Source organism: Synchiropus splendidus, chromosome 13 (assembly GCF_027744825.2).
Source record: "Synchiropus splendidus isolate RoL2022-P1 chromosome 13, RoL_Sspl_1.0, whole genome shotgun sequence".
NCBI classification, from domain to species: domain Eukaryota; kingdom Metazoa; phylum Chordata; class Actinopteri; order Syngnathiformes; family Callionymidae; genus Synchiropus; species Synchiropus splendidus.
The window spans coordinates 5,783,363-5,810,592 of NC_071346.1; the positions used below are offsets into that span (position 1 = coordinate 5,783,363).

General features: G+C 52.8%; 5 protein-coding genes across 11 annotated transcripts in view; 2 read left to right on the top strand and 3 right to left on the bottom strand.

Moving 5' to 3' along the window:
• myo10 (myosin X) lies at positions 1 to 16,866 on the top strand. Its single transcript, XM_053883685.1, has 41 exons — positions 1 to 225; positions 2,988 to 3,086; positions 3,308 to 3,472; positions 5,019 to 5,206; positions 5,273 to 5,407; positions 5,469 to 5,593; positions 5,753 to 5,766; positions 5,825 to 5,909; positions 5,972 to 6,075; positions 6,139 to 6,268; positions 6,331 to 6,449; positions 6,527 to 6,673; positions 6,737 to 6,837; positions 7,086 to 7,152; positions 7,227 to 7,319; positions 7,383 to 7,451; positions 7,518 to 7,600; positions 7,845 to 7,950; positions 8,010 to 8,090; positions 9,612 to 9,736; positions 9,793 to 9,907; positions 9,969 to 10,075; positions 10,147 to 10,488; positions 10,553 to 10,592; positions 10,668 to 11,513; positions 11,581 to 11,701; positions 11,762 to 12,005; positions 12,070 to 12,165; positions 12,237 to 12,330; positions 12,852 to 12,907; positions 12,968 to 13,110; positions 13,173 to 13,364; positions 13,421 to 13,578; positions 13,649 to 13,772; positions 13,848 to 14,145; positions 14,221 to 14,428; positions 14,490 to 14,626; positions 14,691 to 14,811; positions 14,889 to 15,365; positions 15,432 to 15,623; positions 15,689 to 16,866. Exons 1-41 carry the CDS (start codon positions 205 to 207, stop codon positions 15,782 to 15,784), a joined length of 6,264 nt encoding a protein of 2,087 aa, XP_053739660.1. The 5' UTR covers positions 1 to 204; the 3' UTR covers positions 15,785 to 16,866.
• Positions 16,126 to 19,041, bottom strand: LOC128769731 (uncharacterized). The gene is made up of 2 exons (XM_053883697.1): positions 18,982 to 19,041; positions 16,126 to 18,264 (listed from the first exon to the last, which is right to left on the bottom strand). Exon 2 carries the CDS (start codon positions 18,164 to 18,166, stop codon positions 16,541 to 16,543), a length of 1,626 nt encoding a protein of 541 aa, XP_053739672.1. The 5' UTR covers positions 18,167 to 18,264; positions 18,982 to 19,041; the 3' UTR covers positions 16,126 to 16,540.
• The window catches only part of tmem71 (transmembrane protein 71), an 11,497-nt gene continuing 2,539 nt past the window's right edge, over positions 18,273 to 27,230 (top strand). For 3 of the 6 annotated variants that reach the window (XM_053883703.1, XM_053883705.1, XM_053883704.1), the window contains exon 1: positions 21,334 to 27,210. Coding sequence is in view for 3 of the 6 variants with exons in the window: in XM_053883700.1 (XP_053739675.1) it covers positions 21,220 to 21,319 (100 nt within the window). In the remaining 3 variants the exon portion in view is untranslated. The other 3 variants (XM_053883700.1, XM_053883702.1, XM_053883701.1) reach the window with 2 other exon arrangements.
• On the bottom strand, positions 21,479 to 23,501 carry marchf11 (membrane-associated ring finger (C3HC4) 11). Of its 2 annotated transcripts, XM_053883708.1 has the most exons (4): positions 23,077 to 23,497; positions 22,425 to 22,580; positions 22,168 to 22,360; positions 21,482 to 22,064 (listed from the first exon to the last, which is right to left on the bottom strand). In XM_053883708.1, exons 1-4 carry the CDS (start codon positions 23,317 to 23,319, stop codon positions 21,760 to 21,762), a joined length of 897 nt encoding a protein of 298 aa, XP_053739683.1. In that variant the 5' UTR covers positions 23,320 to 23,497; the 3' UTR covers positions 21,482 to 21,759. The 2 variants fall into 2 exon arrangements, with proteins under 2 accessions (XP_053739682.1, XP_053739683.1); XM_053883707.1 differs by having other exon boundaries at positions 21,479 to 22,360; positions 23,077 to 23,501.
• On the bottom strand, positions 24,046 to 26,506 carry znf622 (zinc finger protein 622). Its single transcript, XM_053883698.1, has 7 exons — positions 26,348 to 26,506; positions 25,404 to 25,959; positions 25,025 to 25,279; positions 24,792 to 24,954; positions 24,618 to 24,727; positions 24,421 to 24,561; positions 24,046 to 24,354 (listed from the first exon to the last, which is right to left on the bottom strand). Exons 2-7 carry the CDS (start codon positions 25,951 to 25,953, stop codon positions 24,221 to 24,223), a joined length of 1,353 nt encoding a protein of 450 aa, XP_053739673.1. The 5' UTR covers positions 25,954 to 25,959; positions 26,348 to 26,506; the 3' UTR covers positions 24,046 to 24,220.

Consider the following 27,230-nt stretch of genomic DNA (forward strand, 5'->3'; position numbering starts at 1 on the left):
GGCTCCTGTCCGTCTCGCCGCGGCTGTTTTGGGCTCCAAAACGTCGATTTAGACGCCGCTGAAGTCGCGGACGGCGCCAGCGGCAGAGGGTGACGTTTCCCCGGGTCACCGTCCTCTCATGAGCCCAGACTGGACCCGGTCTGGATCCCGGTCCTGCCGCTCTTCCTTCGGCTGGACTCCTCATGAGCGGGCTGCAGAGCGACCATGGATCTGTTCTTCGCGGAGGTGAGACGGCGTTGATGGTTCGAAACCGCCCGCTGACCCCACACTGGGTTCGTGAGCAGCGTTAGTACTGGAGCACAGCAGTGTAATAAGTTGTCGACAACTGACTCGTGACAGTTAGAACTCGTTTGCTCCGTTTGCGGACAAAGAACTTTGAACTAATCGCTTCGAGTCACAGTTTCACGATTCCACGTCGGTACCGCGATATCCGGTGTTAGTCCAGCAGCTGCTAGCTGGTCTCAGCATGGTCAGCATGGCTGACAGTTGTCATGGCAACAGGTAATTTGGTCAAACCTCATTACGTTCCTCTCATCCCTTATTCATGTTCCTCATCGTGGCATCACTTGAACTGAGTGTCGAATCATAAAGATGGTGCTTCTCTTCAGTCTGTTGACTCGCTGTCACTCTGAAATCTCTGAGGATCGGTCAACCATCAGGTGATGTGTACCATGCAACTCACCTGTGTGGAACTGACTTGTGGTATCAGAACCTCAAGGCTTTGTCCACCCGTAGGGGGGCCTTCAAAGTTATCAGCAAGTGAATCTCAGAGTTTGACAAATGACCTGTTGTTGGTGAACACTCCAAAGTCGGTAACCATGGAGGTCCAGACTTCATTCAGCATCTCTGACTCTGCTTCATGAGGTTGGGGGCGCTGTCACTACTTTGCTCAATAACCTTCAAGCACAAGTGGAACGCACCTCCACATTCTGCAGCTGAAACTCTGAACTTTTGTGCGGCACTTCTTTCTTCCTTTGTGCAGCAGAAGAAACTGCACACACACACACACCTACACTCTCACTCACTCACTCACTCACTCACTCCTCAGAAGGGAACATCAGAGTGTGTCTGGCTTCAGTCCCGGTGGATCTCCGGTATTTCCGCACCTCCTCGTTTCCTGCCTAGAACTCTGGGGTTATTAATAGAAGTCGCTCCATGACTGATGGTTGTTGGTTCAATTCCCCATCATAGCTGTTCTGCATTTGTTTACACATGTTTGAAACCGACCCAGACATGTTTGTCTGTGTGGAACCTTCATTTGGTTCTGCCTCTTTAGAAGAGCAAACGTTCCCGGGGGTGTTTGTCTTCAAACCTGTGACGTCATCAGTGCGACTCACCTGAGTCGTGCGTCAGCAGGACGTGAGTCATCACTTCAGTCATCGAAAAGAGTTGTTCCTGGGGCGTCCAGCAGTGGACAGACTGAACATGACCTCCGACCTCGGATTGCGCTCTGCGGCGTCTGTTTTCTTCTGAACCTGCTGCGGGTCAGAACCGACCTGTCAGGTGCCGACGCACATGCAGGTGACTCAGACTCGCCTTCTCTGATTGGCTCTTTTCAAACTGCATCCAGCACCAGGTCAAAGGTCACATATGTGTCTGCACAAGCAAACAGTTTGATGAAGCTCCTCCCCGCGAGTGTGTGTGTTGACTCAGTAGAGTCGGTTTGTGTGCACTCCAGATGGGCGTGGCCTCAGGTGTGTTTATCTTCAACCGTCAGTTGAGGAAACAAATGAGCACGTCACATGACTACTTGTTACCGTGACGACTCCTGGGCTCGTCAGAACATCAATGACCCAGAAACTATTTTAGTGTGTGGTCGTGTGAGCTGCAGTCAGACCGCCACACACACACTTGTACCGCTGTCTTCGCTGGGACATTTCACTGACTTTCATGCTTTCTCTCCTTTGCCTCTCGCCATAAACCTAACCATCCAAAACAAATGGCTAACCATAACCCGGACTCTGAACCAGAGTTAAACTTAATTATTATGCCCTAGTTATTTAGAAGTTTTCATCGTCATATTGAACCTGAACCTTGTGGGGACCAGCCAAAATGTCCCCACAAGTATAGCTAAACCAGGTTCACACACACACCCTCGCACACTCGGAGCCTGACATTCTCATTAAAACCATAAAAACTAAAAGGTTCAATCACAGACATTAATGGGTTTTTGAGTCCGGCCCGGTTTACAAGCTTTTATGAACTGTGGTTCTGGTGCCCCCCCCCCTCCTCCCACCTCGGTTCCCCTCCTCCCCCACTGTTAAAAGTGAAACGTGACACCGTAGTGGCGGCCAGAAAGAATTTAAACAGCTTGCAGATTTGCTGCTTCGTTGCTGAGCAGAGGAGGTTCTGAGTTTGTACCCGCTGTGTTTCAACTGGACCCCACTTGAAAACACAGTGGCGGTCGTCTCCCCTGCTGCCTTTGTGCCCTTGAGCAACACTCGGCCTCTCCTGGTGTTTCGCTTCACCTTTAACCTCTGACCTCTGTGGCTAGCAGGAAAAACACACAGACAGGAAGTGTATGTCAGGATGTCGTGTGTGTGTGTGTGTGTATGAAAAAATGTTTGTGCGAGTGTGTGCGTATGTTTGTTCTCGTGTGAGTGTGTTTGCCTCGCTCGAATCGCTACTCTTTAATGGAACTGACGGACTATGTTACTCTGAGGTTTCCTGGTCTCAGAGCTCTGTCCTGGCTTTGGGACTCGCTCTTGGTCTTGGTCGCTGACTCGGGCACCACAACAGAAGCTCTCAGTGTCAGTGTGAGCGACGGCGAACAGAAACCCGATTGTTCCTGACAGGAAGTGGATCCTCCGTCACCGCAGCTGCTGCTCCCCGCGGCGTCCTCACCCCGCCCGCGACCCCCGTACCCCCGACGTCACGCTGAGTCCCACACGCGTGCGGAGGACACACACTCCTCGGGGGTCACTGTTGTTTGTTGATGTGTGTGCATTCCTGTGAACACAATAACAGTGCACCTCTGTGGTCGGCAGGGCCAGCGTGTTTGGCTTCGAGAGGATGACCAGTATCTTCCCAGCACCGTGTCCTCGGGCGGCGGCGGCGTGGTCGTTTTCGCCACAGACTATGGTCAGGTAACTGCTTCCTGTCTGTTGTTTCTTTGAAACAACACAACAAAAGTCAGCAGCAGCAGTGCTGTTCACTGACAAGGTCACATGACTCTGGTATGATCTGTGTGTGCATCGGCCATCTGTGGTGTGTAACTGGAGCACCTGCCGACAGGTGCCGCAGATGGTCGTCCAGTCACTGTGTGTGTGAGCCACACGTCTTCTGGTCTGACGGCTGTTGTCCGCAGGTCTACACCTACAAGCAGAACACTCTGACGCAGCAGAAGGTCCAGCCCATGCATGGCAGCGGCAGCAGCGGGGCCTGGGTGGAGGACATGTCCACTCTGGAGGACCTTCACGATGGCGCCGTCCTGCACAACCTCTTCCTGCGCTACAGACACACACACATCTATGTAAGTGTGTGGCGACCCGCCGCATCAGTTAGCACTGGCGCTAAGCTAACACGGCGAGAGAGAACAAGCAAATGTTGACACTTGTCAGTGAACTGACTCACAAGTGGACAGTTTCTACCTTGTTGTTCAGAGCTGGTACATTTGAGGAATGTAAGAAGAGTTGAGAGGCTCACAGGAAGTGACTCTCTCCCTGCCGCGTTCAAAGCAGACCAGGTGAGGCCTGAGACCCGAGTCCGACCTTATCAGAGGCCCCAAGATTCCTGGCTGCCCCCCTGTTGGCACCAGCACCGATGAAGCCATGAGAAGAGAAGGAAGGGGATCAAGAGTTACGCGAGGATACAATAGATAAGTGAAGGAATTACGGTAAAGACCTAGCGAGAACTGAGGGAACTAGAGAGAAGCGACAGAACAAGAGAGAAGCGAGGGAAATAGAGAGAAGTGAGACAACAAGACAGAAGAAAGGGAACTACAGAGAAGTGAGGGGACAAGAGAGAAGCAAGGGAAAAAGAAAGAAGCAAGGGAAAAAGAAAGAAGCAAGGGAACAAGAAAGAAGTGAGGGAACTAGAGAGAAGCGAGGGAACAAGAGAGAAGTGAAGGGACAAGAGAGAAGCAAGGGAACAAGAGAGAAGAAAGGGAGCTAGACAGAAGTGAAGGGACAAGAGAGAAGCAAGGGAACAAGAAAGAAGTGAGGGAACTAGAGAGAACTGAGGGGACAAGAGAAAAGGAAGGGAACAAGAGTTAGACGAGGATACAATAGATAAGTGAAGGAATTAAAGACCAAGCGAGAACTGAGGGACCAAGAGGAAAAGGAGGGAACTAGAGAGAGGTGAGGGAAAAAGAGAGAAGTGAGGGGACAAGAAAGAAGTGAGGGAACGAGAAAGAAGTGAGGAATCAAGAGAGAAGAAAGGGAACAAGTAAGAAGCAAGGGAACGAGAGAGAAGTGAGGAAGAGCATCTCATCTTCACTCTTGACTGTCGTCAGTCCTGGTGCCCCCCACTTCCCACTGTGATTAACGGCACTCGGGTCGGTGGTCCAGGCTCTGGACCGCTGCAGGAGTCATTCCACAGAGGTGACGCAGGAAACTTGATCCCACGTTTACATTGTTCAGTGCAGGAATTCAACCTGTGAACTTTCTGCAACTGAGCCTTCCACTGAGCCGATGGAGAAGCAAGACTCAGACTCATTTTCCTGGAGCCGTCACATGACCAGAACCTCGACCCGACTCCAGAGAAACCAGACCATCGTGACTGTTTTTTTTTTCGCGCTCGTGTCCGTGACCGACACACACACACACAGAGTCTCTGTGGGTATAAACAAAGTCTGCATTTGCGTGTAGAGAAAGTGGGTCAGTGGGTCACGACAACAAAGTGGATCAGACTCACTACAGCAGGTGACCACTGTGTAATTGTCCTGGGTGGATGTGAACTGATCCTGTGTCCTGGAGGCTGAGGTCACATGACAATTCTTCTTTCGTGTAAAGTCACTGGCTGGCTGCTAACGCTAGCTGCCTCATGGTCCCGGTCTGATCTTCTCCTCTGCTCTCCAGACGTACATCGGGTCCATCCTCGCTGCCATCAACCCGTACCAGCCGCTGCCTGACCTGTACGACCGAGCCGCCGTGGAGCTCTACAGTCGGCACCACCTAGGAGAGATCCCGCCACACATCTTCGCTATCGCTAACGAGTGCTACCGCTCGCTATGGAGGCGCCCACAGAACCAGTGTGTCCTGATCAGGTGAGTCCGGCGGGGCGCATGCCTCGACCCGTCCTCATGCTGATACTGTATGCCGTCCTGGCTCAGTGGCGAGAGCGGCGCCGGGAAGACCGAGAGCACCAAGCTGATCCTCAAGTTCCTGTCGGCCATGAGCCAGAACTCTCTGGAGGCGTCGGCACAAGTCCGGACGTCCCATGTGGAGGAGGCGCTGCTGGAGAGCAGGTGAGTCAGGAACTCGGCCCCTCCAGAAGCAGATAAAACTGCTCCTCTGCTCCCCCTACAGTCCCATCATGGAAGCATTCGGAAATGCCAAGACGGTCTTCAACAACAACTCCAGTCGCGTCGGGAAGTTCGTGCAGCTGCACTTCAGTCAGCAAGGAAACATTCAGGGAGGGCGCATCCTCGACTGTATCCTTCCTACAACAGACCTGCACGTCCTCACCCCCTCTGTCTTCACTCCATCTCCTCCTCTTCACCTCCTCCTTCCATCTCTCTCACTTCACCTTTCCTTGACCTCTTCCTGCCATGTGTAAACAAGCGTGTCCCTTGACTTACCTTTGACCTCAGACCTCTTAGAAAAGGTGAGTTTCTCTCTGTGCGTCTTCTGATTCCATCCGGCTAACTTCTCCTCCCCCTCAGAACCGGGTTGTGAGACAGAACCCTGGAGAGAGAAACTACCACATGTTCTATGCTCTGGTGGCTGGAACCAACAAGAGCCAACATGGTGAGTTCCCTCGGGTCCGGGTCACAGTGTGAGGCTCTGACCGGTGTTCCGGGTCTCTGCAGAGGCTTTGGGTCTGGCGCCAGCGGAGAACTTCCACTACCTAAACCAGAGCGGCTGCTGCAGCGACGAGACCATTAATGACCAGGAAACATTCCACGAAGTCCTGGTACTGAGAACCTCCTCTCGCTTCTCCTTGTGTACGAAGTTTTGACTCCGGCTTTTTTCCCAGAACTCCATGAGGACGATGAATTTCAGCGAGGAGCACACAGACGAGATCCTGCGACTGCTGGCGGGAATTCTGCACGCGGGTAACATTCAGTTCATGACGGCCGGAGGAGCTCAGGTCACGTCCAAGTCCGGTAAGATGTAGCCCAGCACTGTGGTGAGACTGGATCATGTGACCGCAGCTCGGTTCTTGCAGCTCTCGCCCGGACCTCAGAGCTGCTGGGCCTGGACTGTGAGCAGCTGGCTGAAGTGCTGACCCACCGGTCCATGATCCTGCGGGGAGAGGAGATCTCCACCCCGCTGACTGTGGAGCAGGTACGCTGCTGCAGGACCAGAGTCGTGGCGAGGAGGTTTCTGAAGGCTGCTGTTGATCTTGTTTTGCTGTGCGTCAGGCGGTGGACTCGCGGGACTCGTTGGCGATGGCGCTCTACTCGCAGTGCTTCACCTGGATCATCCGAAAACTCAACCTCCGCATCAGAGGACCTGAGGACTTCAAGTCCGTCGGCATCCTGGACATTTTCGGCTTTGAGAACTTCCAGGTGTGTGTTGGTCGGAGGCGCGCGCACGGTCTGTGGGCGGCTCTGACCCAGGTGTCCCTGCAGGAGAACACGTTTGAGCAGTTCAACATCAACTACGCCAACGAGAAGCTGCAGGAGTACTTCAACAAGCACATCTTCTCTCTGGAGCAGCTGGAGTACAACAAGTAGGTCCATGAGTGTGTGGCTTGTTGTCCTACTTTGTGGGGACATTTGGTCGGACCCCACAAGGTCAAGCCTGAGTTTGAGGATGGAGACTTCTAAATAACTGGGTCATTATATGACCCTGAGTCCTTTGTTTTGGACGGTTAGGTTTAGGCTGAGAGGCTGGGGAAAGGGTTGTGGCACAGAGAAATGTCATGTCCCCAGAAGGATACAAATACAAGACTGTGTGTGACTGATGTTTTCCCTGCAGGGAGGGGCTGGTCTGGGTCCACATCGACTGGAAGGACAACAGTGAGTGTTTGGATCTGATTGAGAAGGTGAGGCTCTGGGGTTGTTAGTGATGAAGATGGCGATGATGATGATGGTGCTGACGTACAACTTGTCTTCTCAGAAACTGGGTCTTCTGTCGCTCCTGAACGAGGAGAGTCACTTCCCAAAGGCGACGGATGAAACTCTGCTGGAGAAACTTCACAGTCAGCACTCGGTACACAACAGCTTGTTTGTTTGTTTGTTTGTTTGTGTTGACATGTCGGTGCCTCTGATGCAGAAAAACTATTTCTACATCAAACCTCGGGTCGCTGTTCACCTGTTCGGAGTCAGGCACTACGCTGGAGAGGTTTGTGTTGGTGTGTGTTGGTGTGTGTGCCTCCGAGTGTGTTGACCACTCCGCTCCCTGCTCCAGGTTCTGTACGATGTGAGAGGAATGTTGGAGAAGAACAGGGACACTTTTAGAGACGATGTCCTCAATCTGCTGAAGGAGAGCAGGTGAGTCTTCATCATTAGACCTTTATGTGTCCATCATCAGACCAGCAGGCTTCTGCTCTTTCGCCTCCATAATAGTTCAAATTGTCAGGAACAGAGTGAGCGGGAAATCTGTTTTCATCCACCTCTGCAGTACAACACCGTAGCCAGCAGGGGGAGCTGTTCCCATATTAAAATAATAAGAGCTGAATGTGGTGAACGACTATATCGATGGGTGGACGTCACAGCTACCGTGTCGCTTCCTCAGGTCCGACTTCGTCTACGATCTTTTTGAAAACGTTCACAGTCGCAACAATCAAGACACGCTGAAGAGTAACAAACACCGACGACCCACCGTCAGCTCACAGTTCAAGGTGGAGACACACACTCACGCACACACTCCCTCTTACACTGACAGTGTTGTCTGTTGCAGGACTCTCTTCACTCGCTCATGTCGACTCTGAACACGTCAAACCCGTATTTTATTCGCTGTATCAAACCAAATGCACAGAAGGTGAGTTTCTGCTGAGAGGTCACACAAGGTCAAGTTATGTAACAGGTGGAACAACCAGTGGTTCCTGGACACACACACACGTTTTGGAAAGATCAATGCATTGATGTTTGTCATCCAGATCTAGACACACACACACTATCAGATAAAAGGTTTCTTTATGAATTAAAATGTTAATAGCTTTTTTTAAACACTTTTTAACTATAAACACATACGGTTGTATAAAATAACCATTTAGATTCACTTAAAATATTGCTGTCCGACACACACACACATTCTCACACACCCGAGAGCGCTGCACAAATCAGCCTCAGTTGGAGATGTATCGCCATGGCAACCATGTCCCTCCCACCTTTACTCTGAGAGGGAAGTTAACAAGCCTTTGTGTATGTCTGTCTGTGTGTGTGTGTGAGGCAGAGATGTTGTCCCTTCAGTCCTCGTCTGCTCATTGATGGGAAAAGAGGGATTTAGCTGCAGGCTGTTGGTGTGTGTGGTGTGTTTGTGGACCTGCTCGGTGAAGGGATGCCACTTTGCTGGTCACAGTGGAGCTGTAGAACCTGGTGAGTTTGCCTTCGGCAGTGATAGACGTGTGAGGGACATGTCGTGCTGGTGTGTGCACTGAATTCAGAGCACCGGGTCCTGGTCGAGACATTGAGAGGATACTCGGAGTAGAGCGGCTCTTTTGATGGAGGTCTGTCGTCTTCACGTCTCCAGGGATCTTTGTTGCACAGTTGCTGCTGGGGACCCGGCACTTGAGGGTTCTTGGAAGCTAGCGCTTCTCATGCTAATACTTATCGTGCTAATGAGCAGTGGTTGAGGTGCAAGCTCACCAGTATCCGGCATCTTCAGCTTCGCGGGGTCCTGTAGCGACGACCTGCTGGATAAAGAGACAATAGTGTGAGAATGAATGAGCCCTCTTATTCGGGGAACCCTCCCGCCCCAGGGGGTCAGAGGGCGAGCGAGACCCCGGACCATCAATGGCTCCTCAGTGTTGGGCGTTCTTTGCTGCTGTCAGCATCACGTCAGAGCTGAGGTGTTTGCTATTGGACCCAATGCTTCTTGTCTCTTATTTCCCAGAGAAGTAGTCGCTGGGACTTGAGCACTGCGAAGCACTTGTCTGCTCGACTCAACTGAAATGGTTGGTGTTAAGTGGGACTCATGACTTGGATGATTTTGGATTTGTCCATCTACACATGGGACTCGGTCCTTGACTCGGACTTGTGGTACCGCAAGCTTGATTTTCAGGCTGATGCTGGGATCTTGGCGAACCTGACTCATGACTGGTGTAGTGAGGTTTTTCACCTGAAGAGGACGTGCTGACTCGGCGTCTATCGGGAATGACATAACAAGTCACGACCTCCATCATCAAGTCGCCGCAGGCGCTCGTCAATAATTTCTGCTGATCGGTTGCTAATTAGTTTTCATCCGCGATGATGTCACCGACTGCTGTACTTGGTGGTGCGTTCTTCCCATAGCATTCCCAGCATTCCCAACGCTCCATGTCTCTGCCGTGTCCCTCCACAGATGCCGGACCTCTTTGACCAGTCGCTGGTTCTGAATCAGCTCCGATATTCCGGAATCTTGGAGACAGTGAAGATCAGGCGGGCAGGATTTCCCATCCGGAGACCATTCCAGGAATTCTGTGCCAGGTTTGTGCCGATTCCTGGAGAGGAGAGTCAAAGTTTGAACCCTGATCTCCTCGCAGGTACCAGGTGCTGATGCGGCGTGCGGTCTCAGCAGATGACCCCAGGGGGCGCTGCCTTCAGCTGCTGCAGCTACATGATAGCAGCTCTGCTGAGTGGCAGCTGGGGAAGACCAAGGTGAGGGAGGTCACGTCCAACCTCCTGCTTCGTCCTCTCACCTCCTCCCCCACTTCCTCAGGTCTTCCTGAGAGAGTCTTTGGAGCGTCGTCTGGAGAAGCTGCGAGAGCTGGAGGTCTTGAGAGCAGCAATGATCATCAGAGCTCACATTCTGGGACACCTGGCCAGGTAGGAATATGGACAGGAGTGAGGGAGGCGGCTGGTGGAGAAGAAGAATAACGTGTCTCACTGTCCATCAGGAAGCGATACAGGAAGTTGCTGCGCAGCATCCTGGTGGTCCAGAAGAACTGTCGTGCCCTCTACTGGAGGAGGAAGTTCCTGCAGCAGCGGAGGGCCGCCGTCACGCTGCAGACGAGGGTTAGAGGTCACCTGGCCCGCCGGACCTTCAAGGTCCTGCTGCAGGAGAAGAGGAGGAGGGAGGAAGAGGAGCAGAGGAGGGAGGATGAGAGGAGGAGGGAGGAAGAGAGGAGGAGGGAGGAAGAGGAAGAGAGGAGGAGGGAAGAAGAGGAAGAGAGGAGGAGGAGGGACGAGGAGAGAAAGAGGGCGGAAGAGGAGCAGAAAAGGATGGAAGAGGAGGAGAGGTGAGCTTGGTTCACTTTCATTCAGACCAGTAAAGTTCATCAATGAAGTTGTGTTTGTGTGCAGGGAGAGGAAGCGTGTGGAGGCGGAGCGAGTGGCCTCACAGGTACGGGTTGTTTCTCATCTAGACAAGAGTGTTGTCAAACAGCTAGTGACTCTAAAGCTGTGTGTCGGTCCCCAGGGGGAGCAATGGAGGGAGGAGGAGCAGCAAGCTGAAGTGCTCACTGCTCCACTACTGCCAGTGTCGGGGCAGTCAGGGCCTCTGCTGGACTCTCAGCAGGTCACAGAGGAGGTGGGCATCCATCCTCAAGAGGCCTCCCAAGTGGAGGAGATCCTGCGGCTGGAGCGGGAGATCCAGACGCTGCAGCGGAAGAAGGAGCGCCAGGAGCAGTCCCTCACCGAGGCGTCCCTCAGCCGCCTGCAGCTCCTGCGGGACCAGGAGCTGCAGCGGCTGGAGGACGAGGCCTGCCGGGCGGCGCAGATGTTCCTGGACTCGCTCAACTTCGATGAGATCGATGAGTGCGTGAGGAACATCGAGAACTCCCTGGGAGGTGCGGGGGGAGAGGAGAAGGAGGCGCCCTGCTGTGAGCGGCGTGAGGAAGAGGAAGTGGACGAAGGTTTCGGTGCCGACGACGAGGCCTTCAAGGACTCGCCCAACCCCAGCGAACACGGACACTCGGATGGGCAGCGAACCAGTGGAATTCGCACCAGTGACGACTCCTCAGAGGAAGACCCCTACGCCAACGACCGGGTGATCCCACCGCTACCGCCGACCACGATCCTTCACCACATGCTGCCCCCACCCCACTGTAGCCCTCCCTCCGAGGACCCGGTGGAGCTCATCCCTCCAGACGAGGAGTCGGACTACGACCAGGACTACTTTGACGAGGGTGCCATCGTGTCCAGTGGCAGCATGGCCTTGTCTCACCCCCGCAGTGGTCAGTGGTCCCCAGACTGCCGTGGCTCAGTCAGCACCTACAACAGTTCGGGGATCTACCGCCTTGGCTCAGAGGGGGCGCAGTCCTCGGTGAGTTTCCCGCCATGTCGCCGCATGCAAAAACGTGTCAAACATTTCCTGTGTGTGTGTGTGTCAGTTTGAGGACAGTGAGGACGACTTCGACCGCCTAGACATGGACGATGACCTGTCGTTCCGCCGGGACTCGGTCTACAGCTGCGTGACGCTGCCGTACTTCCACAGCTTTCTGCTCATCAGAGGTGTGTGTGTGCGCTTCTGTGCGTGTGTGAGAAACTCTGACCCCCACGCGCCCCCTACAGGCGGCCTGATGAATACCTGGAAACGGCGCTGGTGCGTACTGAAGGACGAGACCTTCTTGTGGTTCCGCGCGAAGCAGGAGGCGTTGAAGCAGGGCTGGCTGCACAAGAAGGGCGGCGGCTCGTCCACACTTTCGCGCCGCAACTGGAAGCGGCGCTGGTTCGTGCTGCGCCAGAGCAAACTCATGTATTTCGAGAACGACGGCGAGGACCGGCTCAAGGGCGTCCTAGATATGCACAACGCCAAGTAAGCTGGAGCTGCTGGTGCTGCGGTGGTGAACTCGGTCGGTGACACCCGTCTGTCTCCGCAGGGACGTCGTCGACAACACGGGCAAAGAGAACGGCATCAACATCGTGATGCCTGACCGGACGTATCACCTGATCGCGGAGACGGCGGAGGACGCCAGGTGTGCTGACGGTTAATTCAGATCCTCAGTGACGTGTCTCTGTGGTAACACTGGTGTCTCCATGGTAACAGCCAGTGGTTCAGCGTGCTGAGTCAGGTCAGCGGCTCCACAGAGCAGGAGATCAGCGAGATGCACGACGAGCAGGCGAATCCTCAGAATGCTGTGGTGAGTTCTGCCGATGCATTGTGGGTAGGGAGGGGATTTGATTAAAAAAATGAATTAATTCGAGAATTTATGATTAATTAATCTCAATTAATTGCAGTTTAATGGTATCAGAATATTTGCCACAAGAAGCCACATTTTTTAAATTTGAATGAATTTGGTATATTCCTGAATCAGATGATGAGCCATACATACATTTAAACAACAAAATATTGTTTATTTTGCATCAGTTTGACAATAGCTCAATAACTCACGATGGTGTCTATATTCAAGTTTTTGTATCACCTTATTTAAACTAAAGCTCTTTTAATGTCTTGGACATATTTGTATAAGAATTTCAATTTTATAAGAATTTCAAGTCCATTCAGAGTAGTGGAAACCCTGGACATTGTGTAGCGAAAAACATCCCTGAACAAAAGCAAACAGATGCTTTTGTTCAGGGATTCCTCCATGTTTGTAGTGCCACCACTAATTGTGGTAAATAGCTTTCATTTTCTAGCCTCTTTACATGTGTGTGTCAACAGGGAACTCTAGATGTCGGGATGATCGATTCCGTGTGTGCGTCTGACAACCCTGAGAGGTGAGAGAAGCGCCATGATCATGCAGGGAACGTCCTCCTCACCCGCTGACTTCCTTGCAGGCCGAACTCCTTTGTCATCATCACAGCGAACCGCGTGCTGCACTGCAATGCCGACACTCCTGAAGAGATGCACCACTGGATCACCCTGCTGCAGCGATCCAAGGGAGACACTCGAGTGGACGGGCAGGAGTTCATCATCCGAGGTGATGCACAAACACGCCCACGCTAGATCTGGGACACGGGTCATGTGACGTGTGTCCTGCAGGTTGGCTGCACAAGGAGGTGAAGACCAGCAGCAGAACGTCGCTGAAGCTGAAGAAGCGCTGGTTCCTTCTGACCCACAACTCTCTGGACTACTACAAGAGTTCGGAGCGGAGCGCCCCCAAGCTGGGGACGCTGGTGTTGAACAGCCTCTGCTCTGTGGTTCTGCCGGACGAGAAGGTCTTCAAAGAGACAGGTGAGTTGGACCTTCTGCAGCTGACCTCTGGTGGGACTCATGCTGAGCTCTCGCAGGTTACTGGAACGTCATCGTGTTCGGGCGCAAACACTCGTACCGGCTCTACAGCAAGCTGTTGAACGAGGCGGCCCGCTGGGCCGGCGCCGTGCAGAACGTCATCGACAGCAAAGCCCCCATTGATACGCCGACCCAGCAACTGATCCACGACATCAAGGTGGGTGCTCCAGTCTCCAACGTGAGACCCTGACCGGTGATCTAAGAAGTCCGCTGTCCTGTCTCCTCAGGAGAACTGTCTGAACTCGGAGGTGGTGGATCAGATCTACCAAAGGAACCCAATCCTTCGGCACAGTGTTCACCCACTGCACTCTCCGCTGCTGCCGCTACCCTACGGAGAGATTTGCCCAACAGGTGAGTCCATCTGGTCTGTGTACTTCAGGAAGACGACCGCAGTTTCTGAAAGGACATATCCTGGTCTCCTCTCAGCTGGTAGGACCAGACCATACACCACTCTTCAGGAGGAGGCTCAGAAGGTGTTCAGCTCCCTGCAGCACCTGGAGGGTGTGTCAGACCCAGTTCCGTTCATCCAGGGAATCGTGCAGACGGGCTTGGAACTGAAGGCTCTGCGGGACGAGATCTACTGTCAGCTGATCAAACAGACCACACGTCCACCCCGCCCTGGTGGACCTGGGAACATCTGTAGCTGGAGGATTCTCACCTGCATGAGCTGCAGCTTCATCCCAAGCAGGAGCATTAGCAGATACCTCAAGTTCCACCTCAAGAGGTTTGTCCGGCCCTCAGAACCTCCTGCAGGGCTGGGTTTTTCACCACTAACCCGTCCTGTGCTCCTCCTCTGCAGGACCAGAGAGCTCTTCCCCGGCACAGAGATGGGGCACTATGCCGCCTTTGCCCTGGACTCTCTGAGGAGAACCAGAACCAGAGAGAATGTCCCGTCGCAGGAGGAGATCCGGTCCATCATTGCCCGACAAGACATGAGGGCCACCGTCTTCTGTCACGGTGGAGGTTGCTGCAAGATCTCCATCAACTCTCACACTACGGCCGGAGAGGTTTGTGCTTGTGTGATCCCAAGTCCACAGCTGTGATGCTAACACTAACTGTGTGTGTCAGGTGGTGGAGAAGCTTCTGCGCGGCCTCTCGATGGAAAACAGCAGAAACTCATTTGCTCTCTTTGAACACAACGACTGGACGGAGAAGGCAGTGGAGAACCGCACCGTGGTGGCCGATGTGCTGGCCCGCTTCGAGAGGTCCGGTCTGGTACCTAGTCACTTTTGGTTTCCAGGTTCATGAATCTTATGGGTATTTCCTTAGATTGTCAGCCACCTCAGAGCCACGGAACTCGGGCTGGAAGTTCTACTTCAAACTCTACTGCTTCCTAGACACGGACAGCGTTCCGCGGGACAGCGTGGAATTTGCCTTCATCTTTGAGCAGGTGGGATTCCAACTCTCTCCTCCAGGTAGCCCTGACCGAGCGAGCAGAAGTTGACCCAAGTGCTTCTGACCCGGCAGGCTCATGAGGCCGTAATAAGGGGTCAATACCCGGCGCCTGAGGAGACCCTGCAGTTTCTGGCTGCATTGAGGCTCCAGTACCTTCTTGGTGACTACAGCACCCAGGCAGACGTCCCTGAACTCGCCCAGGTCTTCCCTATGGCACGACTGCGTGCCCGGGTCCAGAATTCTGCCAGGACCTTCGCCCCAGGCTCCGGTACCATCTCTGAACGATGTGGAACATCGGAAAAGAAACGCTCGAGCTTCTTGGAAGGGACACTGAGGCGCAGCTTCAGGAGCAGCTCCATTAGTCAACAGCGTCTGGAGGACGAGAACCAGCTGGAGGTCTGGGTGAGGGAGGAGACAGCCACCATTAGGACCAGCGTGATGGACAAGTGGAGAAAGCTGCAGGGGATGAACCAAGACCAGGCCGCAGCCAAGTACATGGCGTTGGTGAAGGAGTGGCCGGGGTACGGATCCACGCTCTTCAACGTGGAGGTGAGAACGCTGGCGCCACCTGAAGGTGACAAACAGGAAGTGACGTTCCGGTGCACATGTATGCAGTGTCTTGACGGGTCGTACCCGGCGGAGCTGTGGCTTGGGGTTAGCCGTGAGGCCGTGTCACTGTACAAGCGTGGGGAGCCCTGGCCGCTGGAGGTCTTCAGCTACGAGCAGATCCTGTCCTTCGGAGCGCCGCTGCCCAACGTCTACAAGGTCGCAGTGGAGGGTCGCGAGCTGACCTTCCACACGGAGATGGTTGGTGACACTGCGGCTTGGAGAGTGACTGAGGGAATGAGCGTGACCTGACATCTTGTCTGCAGGTGATGGACGTGGCCAAGCTGATGAAGGCCTACATCAGCATGATCGTCAAGAAGCGCTTCAGCAACTCGCTCGGCAGCCAGACCGCTGCCTGGTGACCTTTGACCTCTGTGAGGTCTCACGGGTCGTGGCTTGACGTGGACGGACGTGGACGGACGTGGACACCGCGGCGCCATCTGACTGAAGGGCAGGTGTCTGCTTGTGGGCCTCACTGTTTGGGTTCTCGAAGATGGGTCCGACTGTGTGAGCGCCACCTACCTGTGGAGTAGCGAAAGTACAATCGAAAGCACAACGAGGTCAAGTGGACTTCAACAGAGCACTGACGGAAAGAGCGCCCCCGTGTGTTTGAAAATATAATGCAGCTGAGTGTTGCTGGGGAGCAACGTCACCGACTGCGGGTCGAACCCCGACAACGCTCTTCCAAAGAAAACCTAGAGCCTTTACGAAGATTACACTTTTTAATTTTCGTCTTGACAGACTTGTTTAGAGCAACCAAGTTTTCATTCCTATGTTCCACCCCATGACTTCTCACTCCAATCACAAAGGGTCTCAACATTCCGATGCCTGAATGCAGCAGTTGGTGGAGCACAAGTGGTTCCACAAGGTTCTATGTGCCTTAATGTTCCTTTTGTCTTCTGCTCCCGACCTGCCAGTTCAAGTTTGTGATTGTATCTTTGTCGGTGGAGATTTTCTTGAAGGTGTTAATAAACCAATGAAGTTGCTCAGAGTCTCTGGCAGGGTCACATGACCTGACTGAGAGTGCGAAAGATGAGCCAGAAGACCCTCAAGATCCCCCTCCTCAAGAGCCTCTAATATAGAGTCTGCTGAGGGGGTCGCACCATATCCAGGTTCACTCATTTAGCTTTCAGCAGCTTCCTTCTAAAAGAAGACACGATGAAGTCCTCAAGCTCTTGATCCTGGAGTTTGATCAGAACCATGACACGGTCTGCTGATCCCCACCTCTTGCACAAGCCTTTGAAAATGGTCTTCACGATCTTTTCAAACTTGTCGGGGCTGATTTTCATCTGCAGGTTCTCCACCTCGGCCCAGGTCTTGTCAAAGAGCCTCTTGACCGTGATCTCCGGCTTCCTCAGTGACCGGTTGATCTCGGTCTTGATATGGATCTGGGACACGAGCTTCTCCACCAGAGTTTCCAGACAGACCCTGGTAAAGTCTGTGGGGTCTTCGCTGTCACGTGCCGGTGGCACACCGAGGGTCGGTGAGTCCAGGAGGAGTCTGGCCATCCTCTCGCTGTGACCACTGGCTTGGGTGGAGATCCACCATGTCGCAAAGACCAGAATGTCGTTGACTCTCTTGGCGAGTCTGACATACAGGACCTTGCGGGGATCCTCAGTCACAGTCCTCTCAGTCGAGCCAACTTCAATCTGAAGGTGTGTTTGCATCAAGTCACTCAGGATTTTTGCATTTCGGAGGCTGGTGAGCGCCCGGATCCGCTTGTAGACCTTTGCCTCGTTTTGGCCTCTGTCTCCTTCTGGGACCATCAGGGACTCCAAGTGGGCCAAGAAGACGCGACTGCTTTCTTGGGACAGCTCCTGACCCAAGTCCACCTGGATCTGGGCCAGACAGCGCCGCAACAGAGCCTTCAGGACGTATTTGCCCAGAAATGTCCGGATATGATTCTTGATGTACTTATGTATCTTCTGTTTGAGGAGGAAACTTTTACATGGACACACAGAGTCGGCCACCTGCCGGTTCTTGATAAGGACCTGGGCCACATCTTTGGCCACCATCCCAAACTCTGAGTCCAGGAGCGGAGGTTCCGTATTGCCGTCCAAGTCCCCTAGTAGCGGATCTGTTACTTGGTGCACCTCCCTGAGCATGACCACCCTCACCGTGTCTGCCACGTAGCTCAGGAAGTCGCCTGGACTCGGGGCAGGGATTTCCCTCGAGGTTGGGACCCGGAGCTCCCAAGAGGAAGCTCCCATCTTCATCTTGCCAGACCCAGCCCTTCTTCGAGGAGGGGTGTCGCACATCACCTTGGACATGAAGTCTTTAATCATCTGGCAAGTGTGGCGGATCATCTCATTGAGCCGCCCAGAGGCCTCCTTGTTTTGACTCGGTCCCCTGGGGAGGACTGAGAGACCAGAGCGGACATTCTCAGTCACCTCTTGGCCAACAAGGCTCACCAGGTTCCTGGTGCTGTCGCTGGTCGTCTCCTCCTCCTCCACATTCAAGATCTGAGAGAAGGTCTGAGGGACTGTGCTCTCAACGGTGGCCAGGACCTGTTCCTCGGAAACCTTCTCCATATGTTCCAGGGCCACCAGAAAGGACTTGGATAAGACCGAGACAATGTTCATCAGCAGTTCGGCCAGTTTGAACTTGGTGCTAAAATCTGGATTCCCTGTTCTCAGGGAGGTCCACTGGTCCGCGCTAATGGTGCTGAAGAAGTGGTGGACCAGCTCGTAGAGGCTCTCCACGATCCTTCTGCGGAGCTCCTTCTGGGAACTTGATCTCTCCATGGTTTCTGTCACTCAAAGCTGACAGTGGAGATCCACGACGAGAGACTTTATGACCTCCAGGGCCTTTGATTCTGTGCATCAAAGGACCAAAAGTCCTGCTGGAGGTCAGACACAGTGACTTGGACAAACAGTCTGCTCCAGAAGCTTCACCAGATGGAGACATCAGACCAGCACTGAGAACACAGCTACACACAGGTCTGAAATGACAGGTACGTTTTGTGTCTGTTGAGAGAAGTGTGAAGAGTTGATGTTGAACTAGTGTCTTCGCCAAGGCCCAATATCCGGTCAGTTTACACAGCCAAACAGATTCATACTGGTTCCGTCATCCTCAGTTCATTGTGACCACAGTTCGGGCTGAAAATATCGATCACTGATGGATTAATTTTCATCAACATTTTTGTCAGAAAGTTCAGGTGTCAAGTCCAACTCAGTTGTGTGGCTGTAGACAGTGAAACCAACTCCAAACCAGATCGAACTTTTCAGTGTAACTGTTGACTCAGTCTGACGCAGTGTTTACATAATTTTAACGGTATTAACGTATAAAAAGTGACGAGTCCGAGTCTATTAACTACTGAGACTACTTAACGTTTTTTTAACGGAGCCTCGTTACATTAACAAAGTACGAATAACGGTGATATAACAGTTTATTAACTTTCTTTAGCTTTAGCTTTTAGCTATTACTTTCTGTAGGTTTGTTTACGATGCTGCCTTTGTTTTGACTGGTAAAGGGGCGTTATGTATATCTAGTCCGGATTCATTACAGCAGAAACAACGTGTGTACATTTGTCCTAGTGGATGTTCTTCCGAAAACTCACCATAGAAGTACGACCTTTCATTTAAATCCAGAAACGCTTTGGTTTCTCCACTGAGTGACCTGGCAAGACTCGGGAGTGGAAGCGGTAGCTCATGGCGCCATCTACTGTCGGCGAGGTGACACTACATTTTCATGTGATTAATGTCAGTGAAGGTTTCATTGTGGTTGTCGTTGAAATTCGTTCAAGAGAGAGAGATTTTTTTTTTTTTTTACAAATGTGTTTATTAGAACGAGTCTCTCAACCTGGAGACATATATTTACACTCCTATCTACCACTTACACGCGTTTGTTTGGGACAAAACCGGAGTACCCGGAGAAAACCCACACATAGGTGACGAACCGGGAGCCAAAGTACTCAGTCCGTTTTTTTTAAACCGGAGTCTCCTCCGGTTGAGCCTTGGAGGTGGAAGCTGCAGGTGGCGTGCCTTCTGTCAACAGCAGAGGTCGTCGTTGTTCAGGACGAGCAGCTGAGTTTTGAACGCCTTAACGACGATCTCCTCCAGCTCTGGTTTCTGCATCTTCATCATCACCAGAATCTTGTCCGCTGTGCCCCACCTCTTGCTCAGCTCTATAAAAATCTCTTGGACGATCCTCTCGAACCGGTCTGGCGTGACGCTGAAGGCCATGTTCTGGACCTCGGCCCACGCTGCTGCGAACAGCTTGTTGATGATGATCTCTGGGTTCTTCACCTGCCACTTGAAGTCCGCCTGGCTGTAGATGTGGGACACCAGCTTCTCCACGATGATCTGCAGACTCACCTGGTTGAGCTCCACCTGCTCTCGAGCTGGATCCTCCAGAAAGATCTGCATGGGCACCTCTGTCTCTTGGCCCTCAGAGAGCTCTTGGACCACGGTGACCGGGTCGTCCTCTCTGCCCAGAGTCGTGGTGTTCATCAGAAGTCGGGCCAGCCTCCAACTGTGACCGTCCCCTTGTGTCTTCAGCCACCACTTGACAAGCACCAGAATATTCCGGACCCGGTTGGCGATCCTGACATACAGGACGTCAGGTTCCTGAGGGGTCTTGATGGACCCGGGCGTCATCAGGGCTTGAATGTTCTTGAACATCAAGTCGCTCAGCAGATGAATGTTCTTCAGACTATAGACATTTTTAAGCGTCTCCAGGACCATCTCTACCCCGGCCTTGTCCTGCCGCTGCTCTGGGACAATCAGCATCTCCACGTGGGACAAAAAGTTCTGGCTGTTTTCCTGTGTCAGCTCGCACTGAAACTCCAACTGGACCTGCGCCAGACAGCGGCGGAGCAGCGCCTTAAAAATATATTTTCCAAAAATTGTCCTGATTCGGTTCCAAATTATCCTGAAGCACTTGTCCTGCCGGTCCTCGTTGGTGCACTTGCACGAGTCCACCTCCTCTAGACGTCGAGCCTGGATGATCATGCGGGCAATGTCGATGAAAACATTTTGAAATTCAGACTGAAGGAGTCCAGGCTCCGGGCCGTTTTCCAGATCCCCAAACAGAGGCTCTGTGATCTCACGCACTTTAGTCAGGAGGATCTCCTGAACCGCCTGGGCAGTTGCCAGCAGGAAGTCATCCTTGACCATGCTGCTGGCTTCGGTCTCAATGTCCAGAGGTGTCAGCACCTCCACCTCCTTCTTACTGGCTGTTTTACTCCTTCTGGACCTGGGTTTGCTAAACACCATTGACAGGAAATACTTGATCATCCGGCAAGCGTTTTTGATCATGGCGCTGAGGCGGCACGAGGTGTCGCCGGCACCCGGCTCTTGCCTCGGGACCGACAGACTGGACTTGACGCTGTCCGTCACTTCCTGTGCCACAAGGCTTACAAAGTTCTTCGTGCTGTCACTTTTGATTTTCTCCTCCTCAATGTTGAATACACGACCAAAGGTCTGCGGGACGCTGTTCCTCACAGCTGCGAGGACACGCTCCTCAGAAACCTTGGCGACGTTCTCTAAAGGCGTCAAGAAGGATTTCGCAATGCCAGAGACCATATTCATTAGGAGTTCGGCTAACTTAAATTCGGTGTTGACGTCTGGGTTCCCGGCCATCAGCGAGGCCCACTGCTCTGAGTCCATGTCCACGAAAAAGGAGTGGACCATGTTGTACAGGTTTTCCATCATGAGGTCGCTCCCTGGCTGAGTTGAACTCGCCATTGCTGCTTCTGTAGTTTATTCTTCAAGCAAATAGTTGGAGGCACATTTCCTGATTGACATTTATTTCCTTCTCCGGCTTTGATACAGGAAATCAAAGGACGCAAAGTTGAATGGTCCAGGAGGAGTGCGCTACTCAGGGTCTCCACTTCTGGGGCATTTGTTGGTCTGGCATCAATAGAAGAAGGGTCACACCAGGGTCCAACATCACCGGTTTGTGTTCTATGTTGTGTTGCACCACATGTTTTTCCTCCTGGCTTTGATAGCATGTAGCCGTTTGTAGTTTTAGTCTATAAACCCAGTCGACGGTTTTAAAGTTGAAATACCGGACGCTCAGTGGCGTCAGCGTGAAAAGAAAAATGCAGTAACTCCATATCAAAAACTTTTATTCTGAAACAAAGATACATTCACATCACGTTTGTGCTGCAGCGGCGACACTCCGCCTGCTAAGGCACCGATACACACGACTGCGCTGCCACCCTGGCTAGCCTGTAACTGGAAGAGCGGCACCAAAAGAACGCCAGAACAGAATCAATATATGATGGTTCAGAACCAGGTGATCCCTCTGACACTAGCTAGCAAGAAGGTACTCATCTGTCCTGGCACCGACATGGGGTCACACTGGACTGTCTCAGGCCCCGCCCCCGCTGTGGTCACACAGACGTCACCCGGATCACCACCTCCCCAGAGTCACCCTCCTGACTCTGGTGGTTCTGGTTCCCAGGGGCCGAAAAGAAAGGAGTCAAACACAGACAGGTCCAGGCCGGCACGTCCAGCTGGGTGGAGTCTGGTTGGCCAGCGGGTCCCGCGGCCGTGAGGGGTAACCATAGAGTCCGAGCTGCCTGAGTCTCCTTCAGGTCTCGAGTCTTGTCGTAGCTCTGCACGTCCCAGTGCAGGTTGACAGCCCTCCAGCGGAGGAAAACGCTGCACACTGCTGCCCCCTCGTGGACGATCAGACCTGGAGAACATCAGCAGTTCAGGAGGTGGAAAACACACCAACATAAAGAGCTCTGATCTATGTTGAGGAAAGGGACAGAGGCTTGGAGTGGAGGAGGACTGACCGACACAGACCAGGTCCATGACTCCATACATTCCATAGCAGATCTGGAAGAGAAGATCCCGGCGCTGCCACACGGCGTTGGGACTCAGAGCGGACCACAAGAGCCAGGAAATACTGGCAACCAGGAAGAGGGAGCCCAGGAAGACCGCCACCATCTGGACCTTCTCCACCAGGGTGACAGTGATGGACTGCCACTGTGTACCAGGAAAGCTCAGCAGGACCAGCAGAGAGCAGAAGTGATCACATGACCACACTCACCTGCCACGGTCTCTTCATGTTGACCGGGACCACGTGGAAGCGGTAGCAGCAGAGCTCGCAGGTCCAGCAGCCGCGCTCGCTGATCCACTTTAGCAGGCAGTGGTGGTGCGTGTACCGGACTGTGCCGTCGCAGCGGCACGGGTTGAACATCTCTCCCTGGGGGAGAGAAAAACCCGGACCACAAAATCATTTTGATGTAAGAAACAGCATTAGCTTAGCATGTGTGATCAATGCGACTATCAGAAAATCCACTGTTATGGACACTTCAGACAGTTCAGTATAGACAAAAGACAAGTTCTGGCTCCTCAGAAGGAGGTCGTCCTGCAATGCATGCTGGGACAGATATTTTGGGAGGGGTTGGACCACTTCAGGTCAAAAATCGGTTTTTAAGTTTCTCAAAATTCAGACCTAAAAATCTCAAGTTATAGGAAGTTGTTTTTTTAAAGATAACTCAACAAAAGTGTGCTGGTTACTTAAAAATCAACAACCATGTATTATTTTTGTAAGTTGAGGCAGAAGATCCCCTTGAACGTGTCCCAGCTCCGCCGGTTCTGAGAGGACGCTCTGAAGCTGCAGGTGTGAAGACACCGTTCTCCCAGATCAACAGATGAGGGGGCGCGCGACAGGTGTAAGTGGGCGGGGTGTGACTCACCTGTTCGGCGCCCTGGAAGCAGATTCGGCAGCTGGGAGTTGGGGGGCTGCAACCCTCACCGCTGCCGTTGGACCGACAGGACTCCACCCCCGCGCCCTCATCCTCCTCCCCAGGGTCCGGCTCCAGGTCCTCTCCGGGCCGCGGGACTCCCGCTGAGGTTCCGGCCTCCTCACAGGTGCTTGGTGAACTCGTCTCCTCCTGCACCCCCCCGCCGGCGGGGCCCCCTCCCTCCTCAGCGCTCATGTTAGGATGACAGCTGCATAAACGCCGCGATGACGCAGCGTTCAGAATCTGCGCATCACAAGCGGGACCCGCCCGAAACTGCGGGCCGACGAGGTTGGAGGCGCCTCACTCCCACCGGCCAGAGTCTCCCCGCAGCCTGCGTCCATCTTCCTGCTCCGACCGACTCTTCACGTGGCACCGCCCACTGACGTCACTTCCGTATGTAAAGCCCGTCTTTGTTTTTTGGAAGAGGTGCAAACCGCTTCTAATTTCACGTCGCGCTTCCGCCAATCACAGATAAGATAACGGGCACGCGTCAGTCACGTGACATTCTATGACTGCAAAAAGTCACCCGCTTCCATCTGTGCTTATTGGCTTACAACATGTCCTAAAAGAATAAAACCGAAGCAACCTCTGATCCCTCTCTCTCACCCACACAGCAACAAATGCATATCATGAGACCTGCAGTTCATGTGGTCAGCTCTGCTAAGTCACACACCCAAATCTCTGCGCTGGATTCCAAACAGAAGGGGCAGCAGGTCTGGGCTGGACTGTGGAGCCTTCAGGAATGTTGGAGTTACAGACCTGTTCTTATCTTGCTGCTTCCTTTTCCAACTCCAAGGATGGTCATAATGTTATGGTCAAGCAGTGTCCTTTGTCTGGACCTTTTTGCTCAATTGGTTCAAACAACACAGTGCACTTTCGCTTCCTTTATTTTCATGAAATTGAAATTTTAAAAAAGCAGTGAGGGACTTCAGGAAGTGGTGAGCTGTCAATCATCATTGCCCCTTTCAAACATGTCCCCAGCCTGGCTGACACACAGGCGGAGTGCGGGTCGCCCACACATCAGGACGCAGTAAGGCGGAGGGCGCTGTCATCTGTGGCACTGCCCCAGAGGGTGAATATGATTCAGAAGTCTGGATCAGAACATGACCTGGACCCGGAAATGTTTCTGCCGAGTGCTGTTGTGGCACATGCCCATCTTCAGCATCCACCGGGACTTCATCATCTGGACGTACTGCATGTCTCGCTGCTGCCGGCCCAGCACGCCGTTGCCTGGGAGACCAGACGGTCAGACTGGGGGGGTAAAGGAGGGCGGCGTGGCCTGACATCGACACTCACCTGCTTCGCCGCTCCAGCCCAAAGCTCGGTACTGGCGCAAGACCCGGCCAACGGCGCCCCTGTGAGAGGGAACTAGCGCCCTCTCATGCCCAAAACGCTGCTTGTAATACCGCAGCAGCGACCGGTGGCCGACCTTTGCCCCTGAAACAACCATCAGTGAGTGTCGTGGAAGTCTGCAACACCATTTCCGCTCTCACCTGAAGGCAAGGTAAGCTCCAGAGTCTCATCGTCGTACTCCAGACTGGTGTGGTCAGGCAGCTCCTCGGCCCCAGGCTCATCACCATCCCCCCTGTCCGGGTAGCTGCTCCTGATGGTGCAGGACACTCGTGTCAACAACTGACCCCCTCACCTCCCTAAACCCATCGCCTCACCTGAAGTCATAGAAGTCGGCGAACTCCAGAGAGGCGTCTCCGTCGGTGAAGAGCTTGCAGTGGCTCTTGTCAGTCATGTGACTCTGCACCGCCTCGGTGGAGTAGAAGCTGCGGCCTTTCTCGTTGCACCACAGACACACGTTGCCGGCCCCGACCTTCTCACCTGCGCAGGCAAGGACCAGCTCAGTTGTTTCCCAAGCTTCACTACCACAGACATCCCACCCCCCACTTACCCAGGTACCGCACAAGACCTCGCAGGTCCACCAGGAACTCCAGGTCTGGGATGAAGAAGCTGTGGACACTTGTCATGTGGGCCACGTTCTTCATCAGAGACCTGGAGTGATGGCTGCAGAACAGACAATCTGTGATGGGGATGGAGCCAGGCATGGTGGAGGGGCAGGACTCAGCTGAGGCCCCCTCCTCCTCCATCTCCTCTTCATCATCTTCATCCTCCTCATCCTCCATGTCCTCGTCCACATCCTCCCACTCTGGAACAAACAATTGACTACCACTAGTCAAATACTCTCCCCCTTTCATCGCAGAACTCCAAGGTCCAGTTCTGAATGTGAGTCACATCAGGTGGTCATAATGTTACAGCCATCAGACACCCACCTTCCTCCTCCTCCTCCTCTTCTTCACCTCCATCCTTCCTCTTGGCTTGCTCCTCCAGCCACATTAGTCTGGGGGGTTTCTCAGACTTGTCAGTTCTGGTTTTGGTCTTTGTTGCAGCTGGACTGGGCCTCAGCGTCTCCTTCAGTGCCTGCTGCAGAGCTTCGTTACGCGCGTCTCGGTCCGCCTTCTCGTCGCCGAGTCCCTTCTCCAGGTTCTTCTCATTGATCTTCTCCACCTTCCTCTGCGCAGCCAGCAGCGCCGCCTTCTCAGCCTGCAGGTGTTTGTGTGACTGCAGATGGTTCTGGAAAGCGTTGGCACTGGAGAACTTCTTGTTGCAGACGTTGCAGCCTTCACTCACGGCCGCAGAGCTGAGTTCCGCGGCGGCGCGCTGAGACAGAACACGCTCCTGGAAGTTGTCGGCGGTGACTGGTGGCATGTCGGCAACTTTGCGCTTCAAGTTGTAGCGGTGCCAGTCCGTCTTGTAGTGGGCCCGCTGGACCTCCCCATCTGCAAACGCCACTCGGCAACTGATACATGTGTAGGATGCCATGGCGACCTGAAGGAGGGGACAAGCTTAGTCATGTCACACTGGAAGCAGAGACACTCAGGTTAAGAATAACAGCAGCTCTGACAGTGGGACATGGGAGGTTCCTGAGCCATCGTGGAGATGGGATTGCAATAGATTGCAGACATAGATGTTCTGAAAAAGTAACTTCAGAAATACAAGTAGAACTGACTCGCCCACTGCTTCACACCTCTTCAGACAGCGTTGTCACGACGTGGTTAACGTCGAACACATTATTACCTCCACCAAGGAGGCGATGTTATTCTAGCAATATACAGTGTGCGCAGCTCTTAGCTTAGCCACATTAGCTCACCGATCGATAGGACAATGATAGAGTCGCAAAGGCCACAGTGGCAAAAACAAACGACTAGAATCTTACGTGTTTCAAGGAAACTTCAACGAATCTGAAGACTTTTTTGGTTTGGCAGTCGGATGTGTTTCTAAAACGTGTTTCGTCACAACACCAACACTTCCTGTCTACTCTTCTTTGGTCGTGGTCCCAAGTGTTCCCCGGCACAGCATTGCCACCTGTCGGCGACAAAAGAAAACCCCACCAGAACGTTTATTTTTTTTCATACCGGACAAACAACTACGTCAAGGAATATAATACCACTCTATCTGCTTCTATTGATTTCTAACTGTTCTCCAAATTTTATATTGGAATCAATAAGGAAAATAGCGAGATGCAAATAAGTATATAAGAGACCTAAAAGATATATTTGTCCAAATGACAACATCATATTCATGCGATATTTGTTTGCTGTGTAAATGCAGAAAACAAAATTTACTCATCGGAACTATCTGTGGTGACGATGATAATGGGTCACATTTTTTTTTTTTTAATTTTAGATGCTTCGATCAAAATTGTTTTTTTTAATCAACTCTTAAGTTGAGCGTTGTGTTTTGTGAGTCGATAAAGGAAAGGGAATGATCGGTTTTGTTAAAATGCAACATTTCAGTAAACAGATCTGACAGTTATCTAGCTCATTTAAGAAACAACAAGCAACTTTTCCCCCCATTTCAGGCCACTTTTCTGGAATCTGGAAACCCCCATGGATGAACACGACGATCGTCGGTCAATTTATTTTTGAAACGCTGCGATTTTACTTTGAAGGTCGTAACCTAACGGTCACTTCCGGTGGGCGAGTCTGTCAGTGTCGGACGTTCGACACTAGTGGAAGTGTGTTTTGTTTTCGACTTAAGAGGCATCGCCGCTACAAAGGGTGAAAACTGGATCGGGAAGTGAGTTTCTTCTTTTACAC

Bases quoted from the DNA above. Each gene is read 5' to 3' on its own strand.
- myo10 (XM_053883685.1), top strand. From the start codon at position 205: ATGGATCTGTTCTTCGCGGAG. The intron at 6,450-6,526 runs GTACGCTGCTGC...GCTGTGCGTCAG, and splicing joins CCCCGCTGACTGTGGAGCAG to GCGGTGGACTCGCGGGACTC. The intron at 6,674-6,736 runs GTGTGTGTTGGT...GTGTCCCTGCAG, and splicing joins TCGGCTTTGAGAACTTCCAG to GAGAACACGTTTGAGCAGTT.
- LOC128769731 (XM_053883697.1), bottom strand. From the start codon at position 18,166: ATGGAGAGATCAAGTTCCCAGAAGGAGCTCCGCAGAAGGATCGTGGAG.
- marchf11 (XM_053883707.1), bottom strand. From the start codon at position 23,319: ATGAGCGCTGAGGAGGGAGGGGGCCCCGCCGGCGGGGGGGTGCAGGAG. The intron at 22,581-23,076 runs GTGAGTCACACC...TCTCTCCCCCAG, and splicing joins GCTTCCAGGGCGCCGAACAG to GGAGAGATGTTCAACCCGTG. The intron at 22,361-22,424 runs GTGAGTGTGGTC...CCTGGTACACAG, and splicing joins ACATGAAGAGACCGTGGCAG to TGGCAGTCCATCACTGTCAC.
- znf622 (XM_053883698.1), bottom strand. From the start codon at position 25,953: ATGGCATCCTACACATGTATCAGTTGCCGAGTGGCGTTTGCAGATGGG. The intron at 25,280-25,403 runs GTGGGTGTCTGA...TGTTTGTTCCAG, and splicing joins AGAGGAGGAGGAGGAGGAAG to AGTGGGAGGATGTGGACGAG. The intron at 24,562-24,617 runs GTGAGAGCGGAA...TGGTTGTTTCAG, and splicing joins GGAGCTTACCTTGCCTTCAG to GGGCAAAGGTCGGCCACCGG.